This window comes from Podarcis filfolensis, assembly GCF_964270895.1.
Source record: "Podarcis filfolensis genome assembly, chromosome: 2".
NCBI classification, from domain to species: domain Eukaryota; kingdom Metazoa; phylum Chordata; class Lepidosauria; order Squamata; family Lacertidae; genus Podarcis; species Podarcis filfolensis.
In genome coordinates, this window is record NC_139605.1 from 2,205,059 (window position 1) to 2,229,365 (window position 24,307).

At 45.5% G+C, this 24,307-nt stretch overlaps 2 protein-coding genes and 1 long non-coding RNA gene across 8 annotated transcripts in view; all 3 read left to right on the forward strand.

The window, feature by feature from the left end:
- LOC310756540 (uncharacterized protein) overlaps window positions 1–7,955 on the forward strand; it is a 29,686-nt gene extending 21,731 nt beyond the window's left edge. For 4 of the 6 annotated variants that reach the window (XM_083600781.1, XM_083600783.1, XM_083600784.1 and 1 more), the window contains 2 exons: window positions 4,175–4,258; window positions 5,067–7,955. In XM_083600781.1, the coding sequence (XP_083456907.1) occupies window positions 4,175–4,258; window positions 5,067–7,192 (2,210 nt within the window). In that variant the 3' untranslated portion in view covers window positions 7,193–7,955. The remainder of the gene's footprint in view (window positions 1–4,174; window positions 4,259–5,066) is intronic. The other 2 variants (XM_083600785.1, XM_083600786.1) reach the window with 1 other exon arrangement.
- Window positions 7,956–11,701: 3,746 nt separating this feature from the next.
- Window positions 11,702–21,426, forward strand: LOC310757438. Its single transcript, XR_014545207.1, has 2 exons — window positions 11,702–11,848; window positions 21,341–21,426. It is a non-coding gene; the product is annotated as an uncharacterized lncRNA (long non-coding RNA).
- On the forward strand, window positions 17,780–21,210 carry LOC310756794 (uncharacterized protein). Its single transcript, XM_083601573.1, has 3 exons — window positions 17,780–17,960; window positions 18,087–18,213; window positions 19,428–21,210. The coding sequence occupies exons 1-3, from the start codon at window positions 17,886–17,888 to the stop codon at window positions 20,876–20,878; spliced, it is 1,653 nt and encodes a 550-aa protein (XP_083457699.1). The 5' UTR covers window positions 17,780–17,885; the 3' UTR covers window positions 20,879–21,210.
- Window positions 21,427–24,307: the final 2,881 nt, after the last annotated feature.

A 24,307-nucleotide genomic window follows, 5' to 3' on the forward strand; every position in this document is an offset into this window, starting at 1 on the left:
GTGGCACCCGTCCTGTGGAATTCCCTCCCTTCAGATGTCAAAGAGAGCAACAACTACCAGACTTTTAGAAGACATCTGAAGGCAGCCCTGTTTAGGGAAGCCTTTAATGTTTGATGCATTACTGTATTTTAATATTTGGTTGGAAGCCACCCAGAGTGGATGGGGAAACCCAGTCAGATGGGCGGGGTCTAAATAATAAATTATTGTTGTTATTATTATTATTATTATAAAGCCACTGAAAAAGGGTAGGGAGCGCAGCAACTGCCGCCACCTCCTTTTCGGTTAGACATCTTCTGTGGAGAGACACCCTCCCTGCAGAGCTGGCTCAAGAGAGTCATGAAACACACACACACTGCCCACACCCTGTCTTCTTCGAAATTGCTTGAGAAAAAGGCACGGTTGCTGCTTGAGGAAATTCTGCAGATGTGAGGGACACTCCTCAATGGAGGGGGACCTGCTGGGAAAAGGGGAGAAGGAGAAGAGAAATGGAGTGGCTTGTGTACCACGCCTAGCAATGACACAGTCATTGCTGTGTGTTTGTGTGTGTGAGTGTGAGAGAGAGACAGAGAGAGGCGAAGCTGCACCAGCCCTGATTGGCATGTCTAGCCCCGCCCTTTTTTAACAATTTCCATGCCCCCTGTTTTGCATTTGAGTTTATTTTGAGCTTTCAGTCGGAATGAATGAGAGATAGCTACATTGGTATTACAACTGAGGCGGGTGCTGGAATAAATCACATGCCCTTTCGGTCGTATGTCTAAAATGCCGATTGAGCAAAAAATGGAAAAAAAAAGGTAGTTGTGACGGACGGCAGAGCCGGACCAGAGTCTGGCCGTTCAGTCCCCCAGAAATTCCACCAGAGGGATGGAGCCTCTCTCTGATTGGCCAGCAACACTTTTGGAGGGAAAATAAAAGGAGCCATTTCTGAGGGAGAGAGTTTGATTTGAGAGAAGATGGAGAGGAATTGTTTGGGAGTTAGGGAAGAGGATAGGATTTGTCTGAGGGAGAACTGGTTCTGGTTTGAGTCGTAGACCCACTCTGAGGAGACTGTCCATAGCCAGAGGAAAGACTCTCCCAGCTTGGATAGGGAGACCCAGTTGAGGGTCTGGGGAAGGTCTACAGCCGGCACCCCCAAATTCAGCCCTCCAGATGTTTTGGGACTACAACTCCCATCATCCCTAGCTAACAGAACCAGTGGTCAGGGATGATGGGAATTGTAGTCCCAAAACATCTGGAGGGCCGAGTTTGCAGATGCCTGGTCTACAAACGGGTGTCCTGGGAGGGCTGACTCTGAGGCAGGAGAAGCAGATCCTGGGGGAATTTAGGCTCCCCTGGGTCTCCTTCCAGTCAGGAGGGGGCAGATCTTCTAGGGAGAGAAGACCCCCCCCCAAGCCAGTCATAAGGGGGGAGGGGATCCCCTGTGTCTGTCATGCCATTTTGGAATTACCTCAGGAGTGGGGTTGCTTAGAGGGGGAGCTGGGGAAAAGTGCCCCTCGCTCATGAACCAGTGCATTGCTCAGTGAAGGAAGCTGTGTTGTTGTTGTTAATTGAACAACCTCTCATAACAAAGTAACAGAAACTGAGCATTTTGCCACCTATTTTGGAAACCAGAACACCTGCCTGAAGTGTACCAACTTATTTCTTTAGCAACTGAAGTTTAACGCAGACAGTTTTTCTGGGTCATGTGGCCAGCATGACTAAGCCACTTCTGGCGAACCAGAGCAGCGCACGGAAACGCCGTTTACCTTCCCGTCAGAGCAGTACCTATTTATCTACTTGCACTTTGACATGCTTTCAAACTGCTAGGTTGGCAGGAGCAGGGACCGAGGAACGGGAGCTCACCCCGTCGCAGGGATTCAAACCGCTGACCTTCTGGTCGGCAAGTCCTAAGCTCTGTGGTTTAACCCACAGCGCCACCCGCGTCCTAAATGCTACTATACCAGCTTTCAATTTATTTCTTCTTTTTATATCTATTTTATTCAACACTCTTTGTATTAGACATCTGTCTTCCTGCTAATAATAATAATAATAATTTATTATTTATACCCCGCCCATCTGGCTGGGCTTCCCCAGACACTCTGGGCGGCTTCCAAAAAAATATTAAAATACTGTAATACATCAAACATTAAATGCTTCCCTGAACAGGGCTGCCTTCAGATGTCTTCTAAAAGTCTGGTAGCTGTTGTTCTCTTTGACATCTGGTGGGAGCGCGTTCCACAGGGAGGGCGCCACTACCGAAAAGGCCCTCTGCCTGGTTCCCTGTAACTTGGCTTCTCGCAGTGAGGGAACCGCCAGAAGGCCCTCGGTGCTGGACCTCAGTGTCCGGGTAGAACGATGGGGGGAGACGCTCCTTCAGATATACTGGACCGAGGTTGTTAAGGGCTTTAAAGGTCAGCACCAACACTTTGAATTGTGCTCGGAAACGTACTGGGAGCCAATGTAGGTCTTTCAAGACGGGAGTTATATGGTCTCGGCGGCCGCTCCCAGTCACCAGTCTGGCTGCCGCGTTCTGGATTAGTTGTAGTTCCGGGTCACCTTCAAAGGTAGCCCCACGTAAAGCCACACTGCCACATTGGTTTTTATTTATATATTTATACATAAAATTATTTCTTAATTTCGGGCTCAAAACATGGGGGGCATCTTAAAGACGAAAAAATATTGTATTTCGCTATCTTATTTACTGTTTGACTATTATTGAAGATCCTTGTATCTAAACTCCATCTTCTGGCTTCCTTGTAATCTTTCTTTATTTTTAATACCATATTAACCAATGTGTGGTCAGTTACCTTTATTATTCCAATTTCCATATTCAGTATTTTTGATATTACTTTTTTTGGAACGAAGATATAATCTATCCTTCAGTAGGTCTTATGCACTGGTGAGAAGAACAAAAAATTCTTCTCTCCTCCCCTCATCACTCTCCAAACATCTTTCATATCTTTCCTTTTCATAATTTTAGCTAATCCTGTAATGTTCCTCTGAGGTAGGATTTGACATATCCAATCATTTATCTAATACCATATTGAAATATCCTGCCACAATCATATGGCCCTCCATTTCCTTAAATACTTTATCAAAAAATTCCACCTGATTTTCATTAGCAACATAAATATTAATTATAATGTATTTCCCCCCCTGCTATTGTTCCTTGAATTATAATGCATCTTCCCTCAGGATCTTTCTTCATTTTTAATATACTAAACCAGCATGTCTTTGAAATTGTAGTTGCCACCCCTCTTGATTTTGAAGTACCGTGTGCTTTTTCATAATTATTTATACCTCTCAGTAAGAGTTCATTAACCCCCTCTTTCGTCTGGTGCATTTCCTGTAAAAATATTATATCTTCTTTATCTTTATTCAGTAATGTTTCTATCCTCCTCCTTTTCCTAATCAACCTCAGCCCTTTAATGTTTAAGGTTGAAATCCTTATTTCATTATCCATGTGGTACCTCGGTTATCAAATGTCTCCGTTGACTAACATTTTGGTTTTCGAATGCCGTAAACCCAGAAGTTAATGCTTTGGTTTTTGAACATGCCTCAAAAGTCAAACATGGCATGTGGCTTCTGCTGAGTGCAAGATTCTGGGGCCTAGCTGTCGGCTGCTGAGCTTTTGGTTTTTGAACGCTTTGGAACTCAAACGGTCTTCCAGAACGGATTACATTCGAAAACGGAGGTACCACTGTAGTACTGTTTATTATTTCACTACTCCAGGTTACATTCCCGCTTGAAAAGTTTCTTAAGGACTAACCTGTATTCTTTGCTTCATAATACTTGTTCTTCAGAGAAATCCACCTTTTAAAATATTTTCTCTGGGAGCTCTCAGTTTTTACTCCATAGCCAGCAGGGCCCGCCCCCAAATGTGTATTTTAAATGCTGGTTTTAATGTATGTATTTGTTTTGTTTTGGGACTAAAATATTGCAAGTTGTGTTGAGTTCCCATACCCCCGAAAGTAACAAATACATTGAATAAATAGGCGGCAGCAGGACCTGGTGACTTAAGTTTTCCTGGTCCACAGTGCACATCATCAGATTGCAGCCCATAGAAGTTTAGGCCATAATATGTTTATTAGGCTTTAATGGGCCACGAGATATTTTGTTCTCTTTGCTTCAGATGATTATTTTTGAATATTTTTGCATATGACATAAATAGGAGGTCTCTTTTGCTTATTCCACACAGGAGAGACTCAGATACCTGAGTCCGAGCTCTTCTCCTCGCTCGAGACAGAAAAATACAGAGATGTTGTCCTGGACAAATGGAGAGGTAGGTGCTTCCACTTTGCTGTGACACTGTAGATTTGATTGCTTCGTTTCAGTGAGTATGAAAAGAGCCTTGCTGGATCAAAATGAGGGACCATCTTGTCCAGCATCATCTTCTCACAAGGACCAACCAGGGAGAATCCCACCAGCAGGGCCTGAGTACCAAAGCTCTCTCCCCCATTCACGATTCCCAGCCACTTGGATTCAGATAAATAATATTTCCAAAGGTGGGGGGAGAAGATGACAGCTGCTGAAATGGTGGGTGGTTCTGACAGTGGAGACACAGTGCAAGATTAGGGAATGTGTACAGTTGGTTGGAATGTATCAGGAAGATGATATAGTTCACGGAGAAAGGAGAAAATGGATTGCAGATATGTAGCATTTGCAGAAGAGGTGAAAGAGGGAGAAAGTGCGTCATACAGATGTTACTGCACTGAAACTCCTATCACCACTGGCCATTGGACATGCCTGCTTGGGCTGATGGTACTTTGAGTTCAACCACATCTGGCTCCTACATCTGCTTGGAAGGTTCCGCTTTGTGCTCAGTTACTTGGGAGCTGAAAGGTGAGTTCAACCACATCTGGCTCCTACATCTGCATGGAAGGTTCCTCTTTGTGCTCAGAGTTACTTGGGAGCTGAAGGTTGTACTGGATACTAACAGTTCCTGAAACTATTGTTAGGAATTCTTCCCTTTCCTTTCCTGAAAATCTGTTCAGTGGTGTAAAGAGAAGGTGGTGGTCTTACTGTATGCTAAGCTCTCTTGTTCTCTTCCTTGAAATTCTAACAAGGTTTTATTTTCCCCTACTCTCAAGCAGACGATGGAGAAGGGAGTCAGAATTCTGAAGGACCATCTGTGAAGTGCTTCAGTGTGGGTGAGCATGTTATCACAAATCTACAAACTCACATAGGGAAGAAACCCTTTACATGTATGGAGTGTGGAAAGAGCTTCAGTCGGAATGGAATTCTTACTGTACATCAACGAATTCACACAGGGGAAAAACCATATAAATGTATGGAATGTGGAAAGAGCTTCAGTTGTAGTGGAAAACTTCCTATACACCAACGAATTCATACAGGGGAAAAACCATTTAAATGTATGGAGTGTGGAAAGAGCTTCAGTGACAGTGGAGCATGTACAAAGCATCAACGAACTCACACAGGGGAGAAACCATATAAATGTTTGGAGTGTGGAAAGAACTTCAGTGAAACTGGAGCACTTACAAGACATCAACGAATTCACACAGGCGAGAAACCATTTAAATGTATGGAGTGTGGAAAGTCTTTCATTTGTACTGGAAGCCTTAGTGTACACCAACGAACTCACACGGGGGAGAAACCATATAAATGTTTGGAGTGTGGGAAGAGCTTCAGTGAAAGCGGAAAACTTACAAGACATCAACAAATTCACACAGGAGAGAAACCATTTAAATGTATGGTTTGTGGAAAGTGTTTCAGTGATACTGGAGCACTTACAAAACATCAACAAATGCACACGGGGGAGAAACCATTTAAATGTATGGCATGTGGAAAGAGCTTCAGTGAAAGTTCCCAGCTGACTATCCATCTCCGAACTCACACAGGGGAGAAACCATACAAATGTATAGAGTGTGAAAAGAGCTTCAGTCAGTGTTCCCACCTTACTATACATCAACGAATTCATACAGGGGAAAAACCATTTAAATGTATGGAGTGTGGCAAGAGCTTCAGTGCAAGTGGAAAACTTACAAGACATCAACGAATTCACACAGCAGAGAAACCATTTAGATGCATGGTATGTGGAAAGAGCTTTAGTCAAAGTGGAAGCCTTACTGTACATCAACGAACTCATACAGGGGAAAAACCATTTAAATGTATGGAGTGTGGAAAGAGCTTCAGTGAAGGTTCAAAACTGACCGTGCATCTAAGAATTCACACTGGTGAGAAACCATATAAGTGCTTAGAGTGTGGAAAGTGCTTCAATGTGACTGAACACCTTTATATACATCTACGAACTCACACAGGCGAGAAACCATTTAAATGTATGGAGTGTGGAAAGAGCTTCAGGGATAGGGGAAAACTTACTGTACATCAACGAATTCACACAGGGGAGAAACCATTCAGGTGTATGGTGTGTGGCAAGAGCTTCAATCGGAATGGAATTCTTACTGTACATCAACGAACTCATGCAGGAGAGAAACCATATAAATGTATGGAGTGTGGAAAAAGCTTCACTGAAGGTCCACAACTTACCATACATCTCCGAACTCACACAGGGGAGAAACCATTTAAATGTATGGAGTGTGGAAAAAGCTTCAGTCGGAAAGGAATTCTTACTGTACATCAACGAACTCATACAGGGGAGAAACCGTATAAATGTATGGAGTGTGGAAAGAGCTTCAGTTGTCGTGGGAAACTTACAAGACATCAACGAATTCATACAGGGGTCAAACCATATAACTGTATCGAGTGTGGAAAAAGCTTCAGTGAAGCTTCAAAATTGACCATACATCTGCGAACTCACACAGGGGAGAAACCCTTTAAATGTATAGTGTGTGGGCAGAGCTTCAGTCACAATGGAATACTTACTGTACACCTACGAACTCACACCGGGGAGAAACCATATAAGTGTTTGGTTTGTGGAAAGTGCTTCAGTGAGAGTGGAAGCCTTACTGTACATCAACGAACTCATACAGGGGACAAACCATATAAATGTTTGGAGTGTGGAAAGAGCTTCATTTGTAGTGGAAAACTCAGTGTACACCAACAAAGTCACACCGGGGAGAAACCATTTAAATGTGTGGATTGTGGGAAGTGCTTCAGTGAAAGTGGAGCTCTTGCAAGACATCAGCGAACTCACACAGGGGAGAAGCCATTTAAATGTTTGGAGTGTGGAAAGCGCTTCAGTGAGAATGGAACTCTTAGAAAACATCAACGGTCTCACAGAGAAGCAGTTGTTTAAATGGAAGTTCTTTATAAACACCTACCGACTCTCACAGGGGAGATCCCATTTAGATTTATGGAGTGTGCCAAGTTTTCCCCACAGTTCACTTTGTCCCTCATGTCAGCAAACTGATACAGTGGTACCTCGGGTTACAGACACTTCATGTTACAGACGCTTCAGGTTACAGACTCCACTAACCCAGAAATAGTACCTCGGGTTAAGAACTTTGCTTCAGGATGAGAACAGAAATCGTGGGGCAGCAGCAGGAGGCACCATTAGCCAAAGTGGTACCTCGGGTTAAGAACAGTTTCAGATTAAGAACGGACCTCCAGAACGAATTACATTCTTAACCTGAGGTACCACTGTATAGGGAAAAATCAATTGTAAATACATGGAGTGTATTTGATATTCTCGTGTTTGTATGGAAAGTTGTACATATATGTATTAAGGCAATGAAGGTAATGTCTCATAATAGTAAGTATAATGAAAGATACCATGTACTGTTAGAGATGTGCAGAATGTGACCCTGGAGTGCTTATTGTGAGTGAACATGTGCTGAGACAATGTTGATATTTGTTCTTTGGCAGAGAGAATTGGGATTGGAGAGTTGTGAAAAGTGGATCATGACAGTGGTGTTTAACAAGCAGGATTGGTTATAGAATCCTAGAACTGTAGAGTTGAAAGGGACTCTAAGGGTCTTCTAGTCCAATTCCCTGTCATAAGAACAGCAACATAAAACCCATTTTTATAATTGCAATAAAGGAACAATGAAAACACAGAACGACTGAAACCATTGTCTTATGTCCTATATTGTTTATATTTTATAAAGTCATTGTTTTACAATACCTTCTTATTCATGGCTACGTTAACAACTAAGTGGATGAAATCCCTGGTGGCAGACGGGATAAAGTGGTTCTATGGGGAACAACCTGTATGGGGAGGGAAGGTGGCACAGGGAAATGCAGGCATTGCCAGTGGTATCAGGAACGTCATTTCCCAGCGGGGAGAGGACTCTCTGTGGACCGGACACAGGTTAGAGCTCAACATTGAGCCTATTGTTGTTCAGTCATTTAGTCATGTCCGACTCTTCGTGACCCCATGGACCAGCGCACGCCAGGCACTCCTGTCTTCCACTGCCTCCCGTTGAGCCTCCCAAGTGGCTATAGCAATGGGGAAGTGGACCTTCATAACTGCATTTATTGCATCTGCAGAAAACAGCAGCAGGAGACTCAGGTGGTTTGCAATTTAACAGAACCACCTGTGCCATCGGGGCCATAAGGACCTCAAGATCTCCTGCAATGATTTTGCAATTTTTTTGGCAGATAAAAGTCACTTAGACTCAGAAAGAGGTAGACTCCACCATGGGAACAGGGCCTGGGCGGGAGGATGCTAGAGTCCTATCTAGTCAAGTTGCGTGGGTTCAATTCCAATTTGTTACCTCCAAGGATGTGGACAGGCTGCTTGGACGAGTGAAACCGACCACCTGTCTCCTTGATCTTTGCCCATCCTGGCTCATAAAAGTGAGCTGGGAATGGCTGGGCGATGGGCTCTGCGAGGTGGTGAATGCTACCCCCTGCAAGAGTCTTTCCAGACCCACTGAAAGAGGTGGTTATTAAACTGCTTCTTAAAAAAAACATCTTTGGACCTGGCCAGTATGGCCAACTATCACCCAGTCTCAAATCTTCCATTCTTGGGCAAGGTGATTGAGTGGGTGGTTGCTGAACAACTCCAGGCATGCCTGGAGGATGTGAACCATTTGAATCCCTTCCAATTCAGGCCTCATCATGGGACTGAAACTGCCTTGGCTGCACTGGTCAATGATCTCTGGTGGGCTAGGGACAAAGGTGAAAGCAGTTTCCTCATTCTGGATCTCTCAGCGGCCTTTGATGCCATCGACCGTGACATCCTTCTGGACTGTCTAGAGGAGCTGGGGGTACTGTTATACAGTGGTTCCGCTCTTTCCTTCTGGGCTGTGTCCAGAAAGAGTCTGACCCTTGTTCATTTAGTTCAATTTCTGAGTCTTTAACTCTTCCTTGCGATCTGGGGGGCCACGTTCCTGACACCGGATGATACCCAGCTCTTCCTCTCCTTTAAATCAGAACCAGTGAAGGTGGTGAAGGTCCTGTGTGTCTGGAGGCGGTTGCAGGATGGATGGTGGCTAACATATTGAGGTTGAATCCTGACAAGACGGAAGTACTGTTTTTGTGGGACGGTGGGTGGGCAGCTGTGGAGGACTTCCTGTGTCAGGAACCTGGCTCCCCAGGACCCAGTAGACTGTTACGAAAAAGGAGCAATGCTGCTGCGTGTTCCAGATGGCTGGAAAGCCAAACAGGATGTTGATGTTTTGGGACTGTACCGTGGGATTAAAGGAACAGTCTATTCACACCACTGAGCACCGGATGTTAGCTCAGAGTGTCATCTGACCTGTACTGGAAGTACATGGGAGGAGTTATTCTCTCTCTGCTGTTGATGTAAAGAGAGTGCAGACACGTTTTCTCTGTACTGCTGGAAAGACAGGAATAAAGGCATGTAAATACATTTCTGTCTGTCTCTCTCCCCTCCCTGGGGATGGTAGGGGAGGAGTGGTGTGTTCTTCTCACGTTGAGGAGGATCGCCGATTGAGATCTCGCCTTGTCTTGCCGGGAGTCGCTGACGGGGAGGTCAACAAGGAACTCAAGCCGGGCACCTGGAGAGTGGCCAATTCCTCTGACTAAGGCTTGATTCCGACATAGACAAGGCAACATCGGAGAGTGAGCGTGCAGATGAGGCAGAAGGCTCGACTTTCCTAGCTGACACCCCACAGCTTCAACCCCCCTCCCCTTCTGGAGCTGGCACTCCAATATCAGTGGGAAGGGAAGGGCTGGAAGACAGCCCAGATGAGGGCAGTCTGCCAAGGGGTCAGATATCTCAGGAAGCATTATCTAGTGACAGTGAAGCAGAGCCAATTAACTAAATCAGCCCCAGGAAGAATGGAAACACATTGCAAGAGGTGAGGTTACAGGCAGAGGATCTTCTCGGTGGTGGCACCCGACCTGCAGAACGCCTTCTCATCAGATGTCAAGGAAATAAACAACTAGCTGACTTTTAGAAGACATCTGAAGGCAGCCCTGTTTAGGAAAGTTTTTGGTGTTTGATGTTTTATTGTGTTTTTAATATTCTGTTGGGAGCTGCTCAGAGTGGCTTGGGAAACCCAGCCAGATGGGAGGGGTATAAATAACTGCCATAATATCACAGAATGATGACTCCAATCACTCTAATGTTATTTTAGAGGTTTCCTTCCATTGTTGGGCAATAACTGTAGTCTAGCTGCTGCGAGCAGAAAGGAAATTAATATTTTAGATTAAAGCGTACAATATGGGGTCTAATATGGTTATAATAAGGCAAATGCTAAATTCGGACGGATAGATTGTTTATTGGAGGTCTGATAAAAAACTTTCCTCCAGACGGCGTGGACCACGGTACACTCCCACCAAATGTGAAAATGGGAATCCGAGACCTTCTGCATGCAAAGCAACTGATCTACCACTGAGCTGCACCCCCCCCATAACAAAGCCTAAATTTATCCATCAGCTCCCTCTTTTTACAAAAGGTACACATTGTAATGACACTGGACCAGCCCTTAGTGTTGCCTTAAGTTACTGGTCTAAACCCCTTCCCAGGAGGAGGCTTTTTAGAAATGCGGGGGGGGGGTCGTCTTTCGCTGCCTCTGCGGGGAATTGAACCCATGAATTTCTCACTAAATAAATGGGAATATAGAGCTTCAGTGAAGCTTCAAATCTGACAGTACATCAACGAACGCACACAGGGGAGAAACCTTTTAAATGTATGGACTGTGGACAGAGCTTCAGTCACAATGGAATACTCTCTATTCATCAACGAACTCACATGGGTGAGAAACCATTTAAATGTCTGGAGTGTGGGAAGTGCTTTAGTAAGAGTGTAAGTCTTAGAAAACATCAACTATCTCACAGAGAAGTAACTGTTTAAATGGAAAAAGTGTGGAAATGTTTGAATTAAAATGGAGTTCTTAATATACATCTTCGGAGTCTCCCAGGGGAGAACCCATTTAGGCATATGGAGTGTGCTATGTTTTCAACACAGATTTCACTTTGTCTCTCGTATCAATAAACTGATATAGGGGGAAATCAATTGTAAATGCATGGAGTGTATTTGATGTTCTGGCGTTTGTATGTACATATATGTATTAAGGCAATGAAGGTAATGTCTCATAATAGTAAGTATAATGAAAGATATCATGTACTGTTAGGGATGTGCAGAATGTGACCCATGAGTGAAGAAGAAGAGTTTGGATTTTATATCCCGCCTTTCACTCCCCTTCAGGAGTCTCAAAGGGGCTAACATTCTCCTTTCCCTTCCTCCCCCACAACAAACACTCTGTGCGGTGAGTGGGGCTGAGAGACTTCAGAGAAGTGTGACTAGCCCAAGGTCACCCAGCAGCTGCATGTGGAGGAGCGGAGACGCGAACCCGGTTCACCAGAGTACGAGTCCACTGCTCTTAACCACTACACCACACTGAATATGTGCTGAGACTCCATTGATATTTGGTCTTTGGCAGAGAGAGTTGGGAATGGAGAGTTGCAAGAAGTAGAACACAACAGTGATGTTTAGGAAGCAGAATTGGCTCTGGAATCCTAGAACTGTAGAGTTTAAAGGGTCATGGTAGTCCAATTCCCTGTTATAAGAACTGCATAAAGCCCATTTTTCTAATTGCAATAAAGGAACAATGAAAACATAGAAAGACTGAAAAGAAATCTTTAAAGTGTCCTAAAGGTAAAGGTAACAGGACCCCTGACTATTAGGTACAGTCGAGGACGACTCTGGGGTTGCGGCGCTCATCTCGCTTTATTGGCTGAGGGAGCCAGCATACAGCTTCCGGGTCATGTGGTCAGCATGACTAAGCCGCTTCTAGCGAACCAGAGCAGCGCACGGAAACGCCGTTTACCTTTCCGCTGGAGTGGTACCTATTTATCTACTTGCACTTTGACATGCTTTTGAGCTGCTAGGTTGGCAGGAGCAGGGACCGAGCAACGGGAGCTCACCCCGTCGCGGGGATTCGAACCGCCAACCTTCTGATTGGCAAGCCCTAGGCTCTGTGGTTTAACCCACAGCGCCACCCGCGTCCCATTAAAGCGTCCTACGTTGTTTATATTTCATTAATTCATTGTTTTACAATACATTCTCAATTGAAATCAATGGAAAGTGTAACAAGCCACGTTAGACTGGCTACAATATCATCAGTTACATGAAATGTTTAAAACGGATAGGGAAACTTTTTTTGGGAACAAAGCTCACTATTTGAATAAAAGCTGCTACAAGATAAAGAAAAACTTTAGACCTTGTGATAATGGTTGAAGACCCTATAAACACCACATAAAGTATTAGAAAAAATATAGGAATTTGGACAGGTATCATGTTTTAAATTGAATAAAAATAAGACTGAGCTCTTAGTGAAGAATGTTTCAGAGCAAGACAAAAAGGAGATACAGCATAAGACACAAATATATATATCTGTTAAATATCTGGGAAAATGGTTTACAGTTAAGAATATTAATATATTTAAAGATAACTGAAAAATTATGGACAGAAATAAAAAGGAATTTAGAAATTTGCGGAAGGATGAATTTATCATTATTGGGCAGAATTTCAGTAATTAAGATGAATGTATTGCCTCATATATTTTTATTTCAATCAGTTCTGGTGATAAGCAATATGAGCTGCTTCAAATATATATCTCAAGATTTATCTGGAGAGGGAAGAAACCAAGAATAAAACATAAATTACTAATAGATGTCAAAGACAGAGGAGGTTTCTCTTTACCAGATTTAAGATTACCATATTTTTCGCTCTATTGGACACACCGGACGATAGGACGCACCGGACCATAGGGGGGGAGAATAGGGGAAAAAATTTTTTTTTATTGTTCTCCCCCTCAAAAACAAGGTGCGTTCAAGAGCAGGCCTTGCCGCTGCCTCCCAGCTTGTGGGGCTGGCGGTGGGGGGAAGCGCTGCTTTCCCCCACCGCTAGCCTCAAAGATCCCTGAAGCATTTGGAGCGCAGCTGCACTCCAAAGGCTTGAGGCTTCGGGGACATCCTTCGTAGCCTCCGCAGGGCGGCGTGGTGCCTTCACCCTGCCGCCCTGCGGAGGCATTGCGCAACCATCCCGAAGCTGGAACAGCGAGACGGAGGGCTGCACAGAGCCCCGTCTCGCTGTTTTGGCTTCAGGGACAGCAGGCTGTGGAGAGCTGCCCGAAGCCTGGGGTTCACAGCGCCGCGCTCCCCGTGCTCCGGGCTGCAGGCAGCTATTCGCAAGCCTGCAGAGCCCAGCGGGAGTTCCCGCCGGGCTCCGTAGGCTTGCGGATAGCTTCCTGAAGCCTGGAACGCGAGAGGGGTCAGTGCACACCGACCCTCTCGCTCTCCAGGTTTCAGCGAAAGCCTGCATTCGCTCCATAGGACGCACACACTTTCCCCCTTCATTTTTGGAGGGGGAAAAGTGTGTCCTATAGAGCGAAAAATACGGTATATTATGAAGCATCTTGCATTTGCTGAATCCAGGATAGGATAACTTTAAAAAATGTAGATTTGTTAGATTTGGAAGGTCACGATAAAAGATTCCGTTGGCATGTGTATTTATGATATCATAAGGCAAAAGCGCGGGTGGCGCTGTGGTCTAAACCACTGAGCCTAGGGCTTACCAATCGGAAGGATGGTGGTTCGAATCCCTGTGACAGGGTGAGCTCCCGTCGTTCGGTCCCAGCTCCTGCCAACCTAGCAGATCAAAAGCATGTCAAAGTGCAAGTAGATAAATAGGTACCACTCCGGCGGGATGGTAAACGGCATTTCCGTGCGCTGCTCTGGTTTGCCAGAAGCGGATCAGTCATGCTGGCTAAAAGACCCAGAAGCTGTATGCCGGCTCCCTCGGCCAGTAAAGCAAGATGAGCAGCACAACCCCAGAGTCTGAAGGCGGCCCTGTTCTGGGAAGTTTTTAATGTATGATGTTGTATTGTTTTTAATATTCGGTTGGAATCACTCCTGCAAATGTCATTTCATGTAATTTCATGAACCAATTTTCCTATCTCTATTCAAAGGGCCTCCACTGCAGATTTCCAAATGTAACAATTCACTGATAAATGTATCTCTCTACTGGCTCAATGGGAAAACTCTAGAAAGTCATATAACAAAGCCGAACTTTCTCCATCAGCTCCCTCTTTTTTAAAAAAGGTACCCATTGCAATGACAATGGAGCAGCCTTTAGGGTTGTCTTAAATTACTGCTCTAAACTCCTTCCCAGGACGAGAATTTTTAGAAATTCGGGGGGCGGGGGTCGCCCTTCGCTGCCTCTGCGGGGAACTGAACCATGAATTTCTCACTCAATAAACGGGAATATAGAGCTTGCCGACTGGGAAGGGCATTTCTGTTTGCAGGGAGGGGGGGACGGATCTCCTGCCGCTCCCCCTCCCTCTGGGTCAAGGAGCTCCGCTTCCTAGAGAGGCAGGAAGGGAGTTTTATTGCGGGGGAGGGAAGAGGCTATTTGGAGGGGAGGGGTCTCCATCCTCATTCCCGGAAGAGAAGCGGACGAGGAGAAAGAGGTGCCGCTTATTTGGGGGTGGGAGAAGGATTTGCTTTCCCTCTCCTTTAATGTACAAACAGAGCATTTGGGAAAGGAGGCGAGAGGTTGGGGGGGGGGTTAGAAAGGAAATCAGGGAAGGGCTCCGCCCTTTCTCTGTGGGGAGGAGGGGGCTTGATGCAGGCCATCCTGTTGCAAAGTAGGGTCCTCTCCCCCCAGGAGGGTTTGCATTGCAAGATCCTTTTCGAAGCGCAGAGATGAAAACAGGCTCCCATGGTGGGGGGAGGGGGGGCGAAGACACTAGAGACGAACCAGAAAAGGGTGCCCCCCGGTGCACCCAAACTACAAAGGGATTTCCAGCCCCACCCTGTGCCTGTTGACTCAGAAGTCCGTCCTATTCCGTTCAAGGGGGGGGCAGCCCCATTCCACCTTGTGATGCTCCTCTCTGACCTGCCCCCCTCCGAAATCTGCTGCTGAAGCCCCTGCCTCGGTGGGGCGGAGATCGGAAGGGCAAGCAGGGGAGAGGAAGTGGAAGCAGCTGGAGAACAGAGTCACCTCTGGATTGGGGGAGATTTCGAAATGGGTGGGGGGTGAGAGATGGACACTGTAAAGGGAAATAGGCCTCCGGAGCTTCCTGAGTAAGAAAGAGGCTGATGTGAGAAGGAAGGGGGAGGCCCCCCAGCTCCCCTTTCAGAAATCCTAGTCTGGCTGGCTGAGGTTGCTTTGGTACAAAGGAAAGAGTGTTGTTGGGTTTCCCATGTTGGGGGGGGGGTTGCTGTGCTGCTTTTGTGCCCCAAAACTGGAGGGATGAGGAACATTTTCCATTTCCTGAAGCATGAAAAAGCACCTTGTCAGTTTCCCTCCTGCTTGGCAAGGGAAATGGGCCCATGGATGGCAGGATTTGAAACTGATCAAGGTCTCAGGAGCCCTTTAAATATGTTCATGGCAAAGACTGGAGGAATTAAAGAAATGCCCCCTCCCCAGCTGGACTTGGGGGAAAGAGGGGGGAAGGATTTTAAGGCTGTTTCTTTCCAAAAAGCGGCTTCTCCAGACATCCTCTTGGGACTTTGTCGGGAAGGAGAATCAAAGCCCCAGGGGTGGGAGATCTGGCCTGCCTTGCAGGATTGGCCCAGCGCAGAGGTGCTGAGGGACTTTTTCTGCCGGTTCTGGCAGCCTCACTCCTGCCTGGCTTCGTCCCCATCCAGGTTGCCAGGAGGGCCTTCTAACACTGTAAGGTAAAGGTAAAGGAACCCCTGACCATTAGGTCCAGTCATAACCGACTCTGGGGTTGCGGCGCTCATTTCGCTTTATTGGCCGAGGGAGCCAGTGTACAGCTTCCAGGTCATGTGGCCAGCATAACTAAGCCGCTTCTGGCGAACCAGAGCAGTGCATGGAAACACCATTTACCTTCCTGCCGGGGAAAGGTAAACCTTTCCCTATTTATCTACTTGCACTTTGACATGCTTTCGAACTGCTAGGTTGGCAGGATAGCGTAGGTGATCTAAAACCCACCACCTGGGCAATGCTCACACAAGAACTCTGCAAGGTGGGCCAGGATTACAGCCTGTTCCGTGTTTGGAACAGGGGTGGAGACCGTTCTCCAGCCTGAGGTCCTCATTCGCTCCTGAGCAGCCTTCCAGGGTCCACTTTCCATTGATGGGCAGGGCCAGAGGACAGAGTTGGTGGGGCTATGGGGCTGACTCTGAGCTTTGTCCAGGAGCTGCCTGCCTTCCAGGGATATTTTCCAGCCACACAAAAGCCCCCCAGGAGGCAGCTGGGAAGTGATGGAAAGAGGGTGTGGTGCTGGGGAAATTCCTGAGGGCCAGAGAGAGAAAGAGAGAGAGGACTTGAGGGCCAATTTAGCCCCTGGGTCTGAGGTCCCCCACCTTGCAGTTTGGGTGCTGTGCTTCCACCAGGGAGACCCAGTCTCCCATCCCCCTGCTCAGGAGGGATGCCCTGTGCCCAGTTTGGACCCCCTGATTATTTCTCCTCCTGTCCTTCCTCCCAGTGTAGGGAAGATTAAAGGGGACACACACACACACAGGTTCCTAAGAGGAAGGACTAGGGGGCCATAAGCCACTGAACTTCCTATTTCTGTCCCCTAAACTACAATCCATGTTAGCGCATAAAGGTAAAGGTACCCCTGCCCGTACGGACCAGTCGTGTCCGACTCTAGGGTTACGCGCCCATCTCGCTTAAGAGGCCGGGGGCCAGCGCTGTCCGGAGACACTTCCGGGTCACGTGGCCAGCGTGATAAAGCTGCTCTGGCGAGCCAGCACCAGCGCAGCACACGGAAACGCCGTTTACCTTCCCGCTATACAGCGGTACCTATTTATCTACTTGCACTTAAGGGTGCTTTCAAACTGCTAGGTAGGCAGGAGCTGGGACCGAACGACGGGAGCTCGCCCCGCCATGGGTATTCGAACCGCCGACCATACGATCGGCAAGTCCTAGGCGCTGAGGTTTTACCCACAGCGCCACCCGCATCCCATGTTACTGTATAAAGTGCTCTAAATATTTCCATCTGCTCCCCTTGGATGGAGCTTCTGCACCCTGGTGCGCTTTAGATACTGCTTTTCTTCTGAGTGCAAATTCTGCACATAATTTAGGAGTTTTCCTTATTTTCTTTATTCTAAATGTATCAAAGGGTCAGAAACTGGTTTCCTGAGTGGCTGTTTGGAGGAAAGGAACAGTGAGATCTGCAGAGATACTGACCGTAATGCTTTCTGTGAAGCTTCATTCAGAGTTTGGGATTTGATCCTAGAACTTTAGAATCCGAAGCTGAATGTCCCCTAAAGACTGAGGCAGGTTATAGTATTATCAAGAGCCTGTAGAAAGGATTACATCCTTCCAGTTCTTTGTAATTAGGATTTATGGGTATTAGTTTATTAGTACTGGTATTTGTAATTTGTAAATAAATCTGCCATTCTGTGAACTGTTCTGAGACATCCGGGTATAGGGCCGTATATAAATTCAATAATAATAATAATAATAATAATTTCTCCATTGTTCTCCTTAAAGAGCTGCTCCCTGCATTGAAGTGCATCTTGTCAACAGCTGAGAGAGTCCTGGAAGTGGCCCTGTTTCCGCCTCCTCCTCCTCCTCCGTCCTTTCCACTGGCAACGCAATGGCCTCCGAGACCCCCTCTGAACGGCCTCTTCTCAGAGGTGGAGTGGAAAGAGGAGCCAGGCAGCTTCCTCAGGTAGGGAAAGAGCAACGGGAGCAGGGAGGAGGGAAGAGGCACAGATGGGACCACCCAGCCTCCCTCTGTGTTGAGTGGGGTTGGTGGGGATCTAAGAGAAGCTCTGTTTTCTTCTTCTTCTTCCAGGCCCTCTTGACCTTTGAGGAGGTGGCTGTGTTTTTCACGGAGGAGGAGTGGGCTCTGCTGGATCCAGGCCAAAGAGCTCTGCACAGGGAAGTCATGGAGGAGAATTATGAGATGGTGGCCTCTCTAGGTAAGGACACATTTTTATTCCTCCTGGCTGTTAGATGTTGGAGGTGTGGCTCCTCTGTTTGAGCCATTTATTCATGTCATATCTTCTTCTTTGGCGAATCCTCGTAGCTGAGTAAGATTGTCTTCCTTGAACACAGTTTTAACGGTGTGTCCGTAATTGACTGTAGAGTCCAATTCTGGATCCACACATCCAGAATTATTAGCTTTTAATGGGCCAGCAGATACTTTATTGTCTTTGCTTCAAAAGATTAATATTTTTCTATATTTTAAGAGTCATATAAAGTAATATCTCTGGTTACAAACCGTCCTTCTTGTGAAAGCTTCGGGTTACGTGCTCCGCTAACCTGGAAGTAGGTGCTCCTGGTTGCAAACTTTGCACCAGGATGCGAGCGGAATCGCCCCATTAGTGAAAGTGTGCCTCAGGTCAAGAACGGTTTCGAGTTGAGAACGGACCTCTGGAACGAATTAAGTTCATAACCAGAGGTACCACTGTATTAGTAATATAGCACTTATGTTTTACTTATTCCTCATAGAGTGGCTCTGATACTCAGGTCTGAGCTCATCTCCTCGTTTGGAACTGAAAAATACAGGCATGTTGTCCTGGACAGATTGAGAGGTACATACTTCCACTTTGCTGGGAGACTGTACCTTTGTACGTCTCCTTTTAGTGTGTAGGAATATAAAACCGGTCCTGAAAGACCTACATTGGCTCCCAGTACGTTTCCGAGCACAATTCAAAGTGTTGGTGTTGACCTTTAAAGCCCTAAATGGCCTTGTCCCAGTATACCTGAAGGAGCATCTCCACCCCCATTGTTCCGCCCGGACGCTGAGGATCAGAATGAGGGCCCATCTTTTCCAGCATCCTGGTGCAGGTGTAGGTGATGTGTACTGTGGGTTGGAATGCATCAGCAAGAAATTACAGATCATGGAGGAAGGAGAAAACTGAATACAGAGGGGTAGCATTTTCACAGGAGGGGGAAAGTGTGTCCCTCCAGATGTTGCTGCACTACAACTCCCGCCATCCCTGGTCATTAGCCGTCTTTGCTTGGGTTGATGCTGCTTAGAGTCCAACCCCATCTGGAGGGCCATAGATGTCTCTCCTCAGCACAGAAGAGAAGGTGCTGATTGGCCTTGCTGTGTGTTAAGTTCTCTGGTTCTCTTCCTTGAATACCTAACAATATTTTCTTACCTTCCACCCGCAACACTTTAAACCAGGTGATGGAGAAGGCAATCAGAATTTTGAGGGGCCATCTGTAAAGTACTTCAGTGTGAGTGAACACCTTAGGACACATCTTCAAACTAACACTGAAGAGAAACCCTTTAAATGTATGGAGTGCGGAAAAAGCTTCAGTGAAAAGGGAAAACTTACCATACATCAACGAATTCACACAGGGGAGAAACCATTTGAATGTATGCAGTGTGGAAAGAACTTCAGACAGTCTTCACACCTTACTGTACATCAACGAACTCACACTGGGGAGAAACCATTTAAATGTACAGAGTGCGGGAAGTGCTTCAGTGAAAGTGGAAGTTTTACTCTACATCAAAGAATTCATACAGGGGAAAAGCCATATAAATGTATTGAGTGTGGGAAGTGTTTCAGTGAAAGTAGAAAACTTACTGTACATCAACAAATTCACACAGGGGAGAAACCCTTTAATTGTACGGAATGCGGGAAAAGCTTCAGTCAGAGTGGAAGCCTTACTGTACATCAACAAATTCACAGAGAGGAAAAACCATTCAGATGTTTGGAGTGCGGAAAGAGCTTTAGTCAGAGTGGAAGCCTTACTATACATCAACGGAGTCACACAGGGGAGAAACCATTCAGATGTATGGAGTGTGGGAAATGCTTCAGTCAGTGTTCACACCTTACTAGACATCAGCGGACTCACACAGGGGAGAAACCATTTAAATGTATGGAGTGTGGGAAGGGCTTCAGTCACAATGGAATACTTACTGTTCATCTACGAACTCACACAGGGGAGAAACCATTTAAATGTATGGAGTGTGGGCAGAGCTTCATTCACAATGGAATACTTACTGTACATCAACGAACTCACACCGGGGAGAAACCATTTAAATGTATGGAGTGTGGAAAGACCTTCAGTCAGTGTTCACACCTTACTATACATCAACGAACTCACACAGGGGAGAAACCATTTAAATGTATGGAGTGTGGGAAGGGCTTCAGTCACAATGGAATACTTACTGTACATCAACGAACTCATACAGGGGAGAAACCATTTAAATGTATGGATTGTGGGAAGGGTTTCAGTGAGAGTGGAGCTCTTACAAGACATCAACAAACTCACACAGGGGAGAAACCATTTAAATGTATGGAGTGTGGAAAGAGCTTCAGACACACCTCACACCTTACTCTACACCTACGAACTCACACAGGGGAGAAACCATTTAGATGTACAGAGTGTGGAAAGAGCTTCAGTCGGTGTTCACATCTTAATATACATCTACGAACGCACACAGGGGAGAAACCATTTAAATGTATACATTGTGGAAAGGGTTTCATTGAGAGTGGATCTCTTACTAAACATCAACGATCTCACACAGGGGAGAAACCATTTAAATGTTTGGAGTGTGGGAAGTGCTTCGGTAAGAGTGTAACTCTTAGAAAACATCAGCAAACTCACAGAGAAGCAACTGTTTAAATGAAAGTGTCGAATGTCTTTCACTTATAATGGAGTTCTTAATCAACACCTATGGACTCTCACAGGGGAGAACCCATTTAGATGTATGGAGTGTTTCAAGTTTTCCCACAGAGTTCACTTTGTGCTTCATATCAACAATCTCAGATAGGGAAAAATCAATTGTAAATACATGGAGTATATTTGATGTTCTGGTGGAAAGTTGTACATATATGTGTTAAAGCAATGAAGGTAATTTCTCATAATTGTAAGTTTAATGCTAAAGATAATGTACTGTTAGGGATGTGCAGAATGTGACTCTGGAGTGCTCATTGAGAGTAAACGTGCTGAGAGTCTGTTGATATTTGGTATTTGGCAGAGAGAGTTGGGAATGGAGAGTTGTGAAAAGTGGAGCATGACAGTAGTGTTTAGGAAGCAGGATTGGCTCTGGAATCTGAAAGTGTGGAGCTGAAAGGGACTCTTAAGGTCTTCTAGTCCAGTTCCCCGTTATAAGAATAGCAGCATAAAGCCCATTTTTATAATTGCAATAAAGGAACAATTAAAACACAAAATGACTGAAAAGTAATCATTAAACCTTGCTACATTGTTTATATTTTAAAAATTCATTGTTTTACAATACCTTTTCATTCATGGCTACATTAATGGGAAAGTGGATAAAATCCTTGGTGGCAGCCGGAATACAGGAGGTGTTGAGGGCAACAACCAATATGGGGAGGGAAGGTGGCACAGGGAAATGTGGGCATTGCCAGTGGTTTCAGGAGAGTCCTTTCCCTGCGGAGAAAGGAATCTGTGCCCAAGTAATTGGCCCATCTTTCAGAAATCGAGATGATCTGGCAGATCTGCAAATCTATTATGAAGCAGCCTGCCTGAGTTGGTTAAAAGAATGGATTACACTGGATAATGCAGACTTCCTGCACCTAGAAGGCCATGATTTAAAATTTTGCTGGCATGCATGTTTATGTTATGGTGAGGTGAAAATTTACAAAAGCTTTACAGACCATATTGTAAGGAAGAATTTGTATGGAGTTTGGGAGAAATATAAAAGTCTGTTGAAAATTAAAGCACGTTTACTGCTATCTCCTATTGAGACTATTACAATAAAGAGAGGTAATATGGATAGACAATGGGCAATTTACAGGGAATTGTAACTTACAGGCCCATTTTTCAGAAATCTGTAGAAAGAGCAGGCAGTATAGGAGGCTGAAAGCGGAGTTCATCTGGAGCTGCTCCTCCAGGTCCTGGAAGCTGCCCACAGTTGGACTTCACCCCCAAAGGCCCCCTCCTCCATCGTCTCCTGAGACAGACAGATGCCAACAGGGTCTCTCTCTCTGCTTGACGAGGATTTCACCTGGGACCTCCTGCAGGCAAAAGCATTGAATTCAAGACCTTTTAAAATAAATCATTTATTCAAAATAAATACAGCTTTGTCCACTGCCATAGTATCACAGAATGATCACTCCAGTCCTCAATCCCACATCACGGTCATGTTGGCTCCCCCAGTACCCTCAGTAGGAACCCAACTACCGATCTGCTTGGCTAGACATTGCCAATCATTATATCCCCTCCACAAATACCTCCGTGGTGATGATGATGATGTTGATGGTGATGGCATTAAAATACTGTGTTCTTCAATAAAGGGAGACCAGATTGTGTCAAAGGTATCTTTTTTGGAGATGCCTTTGATTAGACACCGATGGCATGTAAGGTGTTCTGATAGAGCATGTACGCCCAATGCGTCAATCTCATTGTTCGCACGATGGATATTAGGGTCTCAGGTGCCTCAGGCACCCTGCTCCGCCCACTGGCAATGGTCCAGATGTTATTGATCCAAGCGCCTATTTTTTTTTTAGAGGTTTCCTTCCATCATTGGGCAATAATTGTAGTTTAGCTGCTGTGAACAGAAAGGAAATGAATTCTTTAGATTGAAGCCTAGAATATGGGATAAAATCTAGTTATAATGAGGCAAGTGCTGGATTAGGACAGATAAATTGTTTAGTGATTTGGGGGGTCAGGTAAAAAACTTTCCCCCAGAAGACGTGGACCACGGTACACCCCCACCAAACTTGAATCTGAGACCTTCTGCATGCAAAGCAACTGCTCTATCACTGAGCTGCATCCCCACACAACAAAGCCTAAATTTATCCATCAGCTCTCTCTTTTTTTAAAAAAGGAACTGGTGCCAGAATTTATGGAGTGGAATTTGTTTTTGGAAATTTGACTTATGTTCTTCTTTGAGTTTGCTTTTGAAAACTTAATAAACAGTATTTTTTTTAAAAAAGGAGGAAATTTATGAAATTTTCCAAAATCATCACAATCACTCCTGCAAATGTCCCTACAAAACATTTCATCAACCAGTTTTCCTATCACTATTCAAAGGGCCTCCACTGCAGATTTCCAAATGTAACAATTCACTGATAAATGTATCTATGTACTGTACTGGCTTACTGGGGAAACTTCAGAAAGTCATAAAATCGCTCAAGTATCAGATTTGCGCTATCCAACTTTGTTCTGTTCAGGAAAGGAATGGGCATTTTGGACACGGGCAGAGGCAGCCATAATCCCTTGAGCCTGAGACCACGTACTCAGCAGCCTCCTTGTCTGGCTGATAATCGCTGGCATTCTGTCTCCTGAGTGGTAGCCATATCCAAAACAAGGTAAACCCGGCCGCAGTTTTTTAAGGATCTTGATCAAGACAAAAGGGAGTGATTAACTCGACCAGGAGAACAGGAACATGTACATCAGGAATGTTCAACAGGTCGATCACGATCTACCTGTCAATCATGGGATGTGTAATAAACGTAAATCTGCCCTTATTCCCTTATGGGGAACACAAGAGCCCTTATGGAGTCCTTTGCAGGTCGGATAAAATAACAGAGGCCAATCAGAGAATATTGAGAAGCAAAGCAGCTACTAAGCCTGGTCTTTATTCAACTGTTGCAACAGGGTGCTCCCCTCACACGCAGGAGAAGGAGGAGGACACAGAACAAAGGTGCGTCTGCCCTTATATAGACATTTTAAATTGCCAGCCCTGGAGTCCAAGACCACCCCCAGAAACATCATACCTACATCACAGAAAGGGCTGTCTACAACAGAAATCTGAGTGCGTTATTTACCTCTTGTCTGTCAGATTACCTGTTAATGCTTACTTGATTGGATACCCTGGGGAGCCTGGCCAGTCTTCTGTAATGACAAATACTTAGTTCCTGAGCCAGGTCACAGGCTCACCCTATTCATACACAGACATACCCTTAAGACAGGATTTGTGAACAAAAAGACAATGGGGAGGCTCCCCCACCCCCTCCCTCCTTGCAGAGAAAACATTTGAAAATGGTTTCAGGGCGGTCCTCCTGTGCTGCTCCAGACATGTGGTCCACACATCTATGTATGTGCTTGGTTGGCACATTTATGAACAGTTATTATATATACATATAA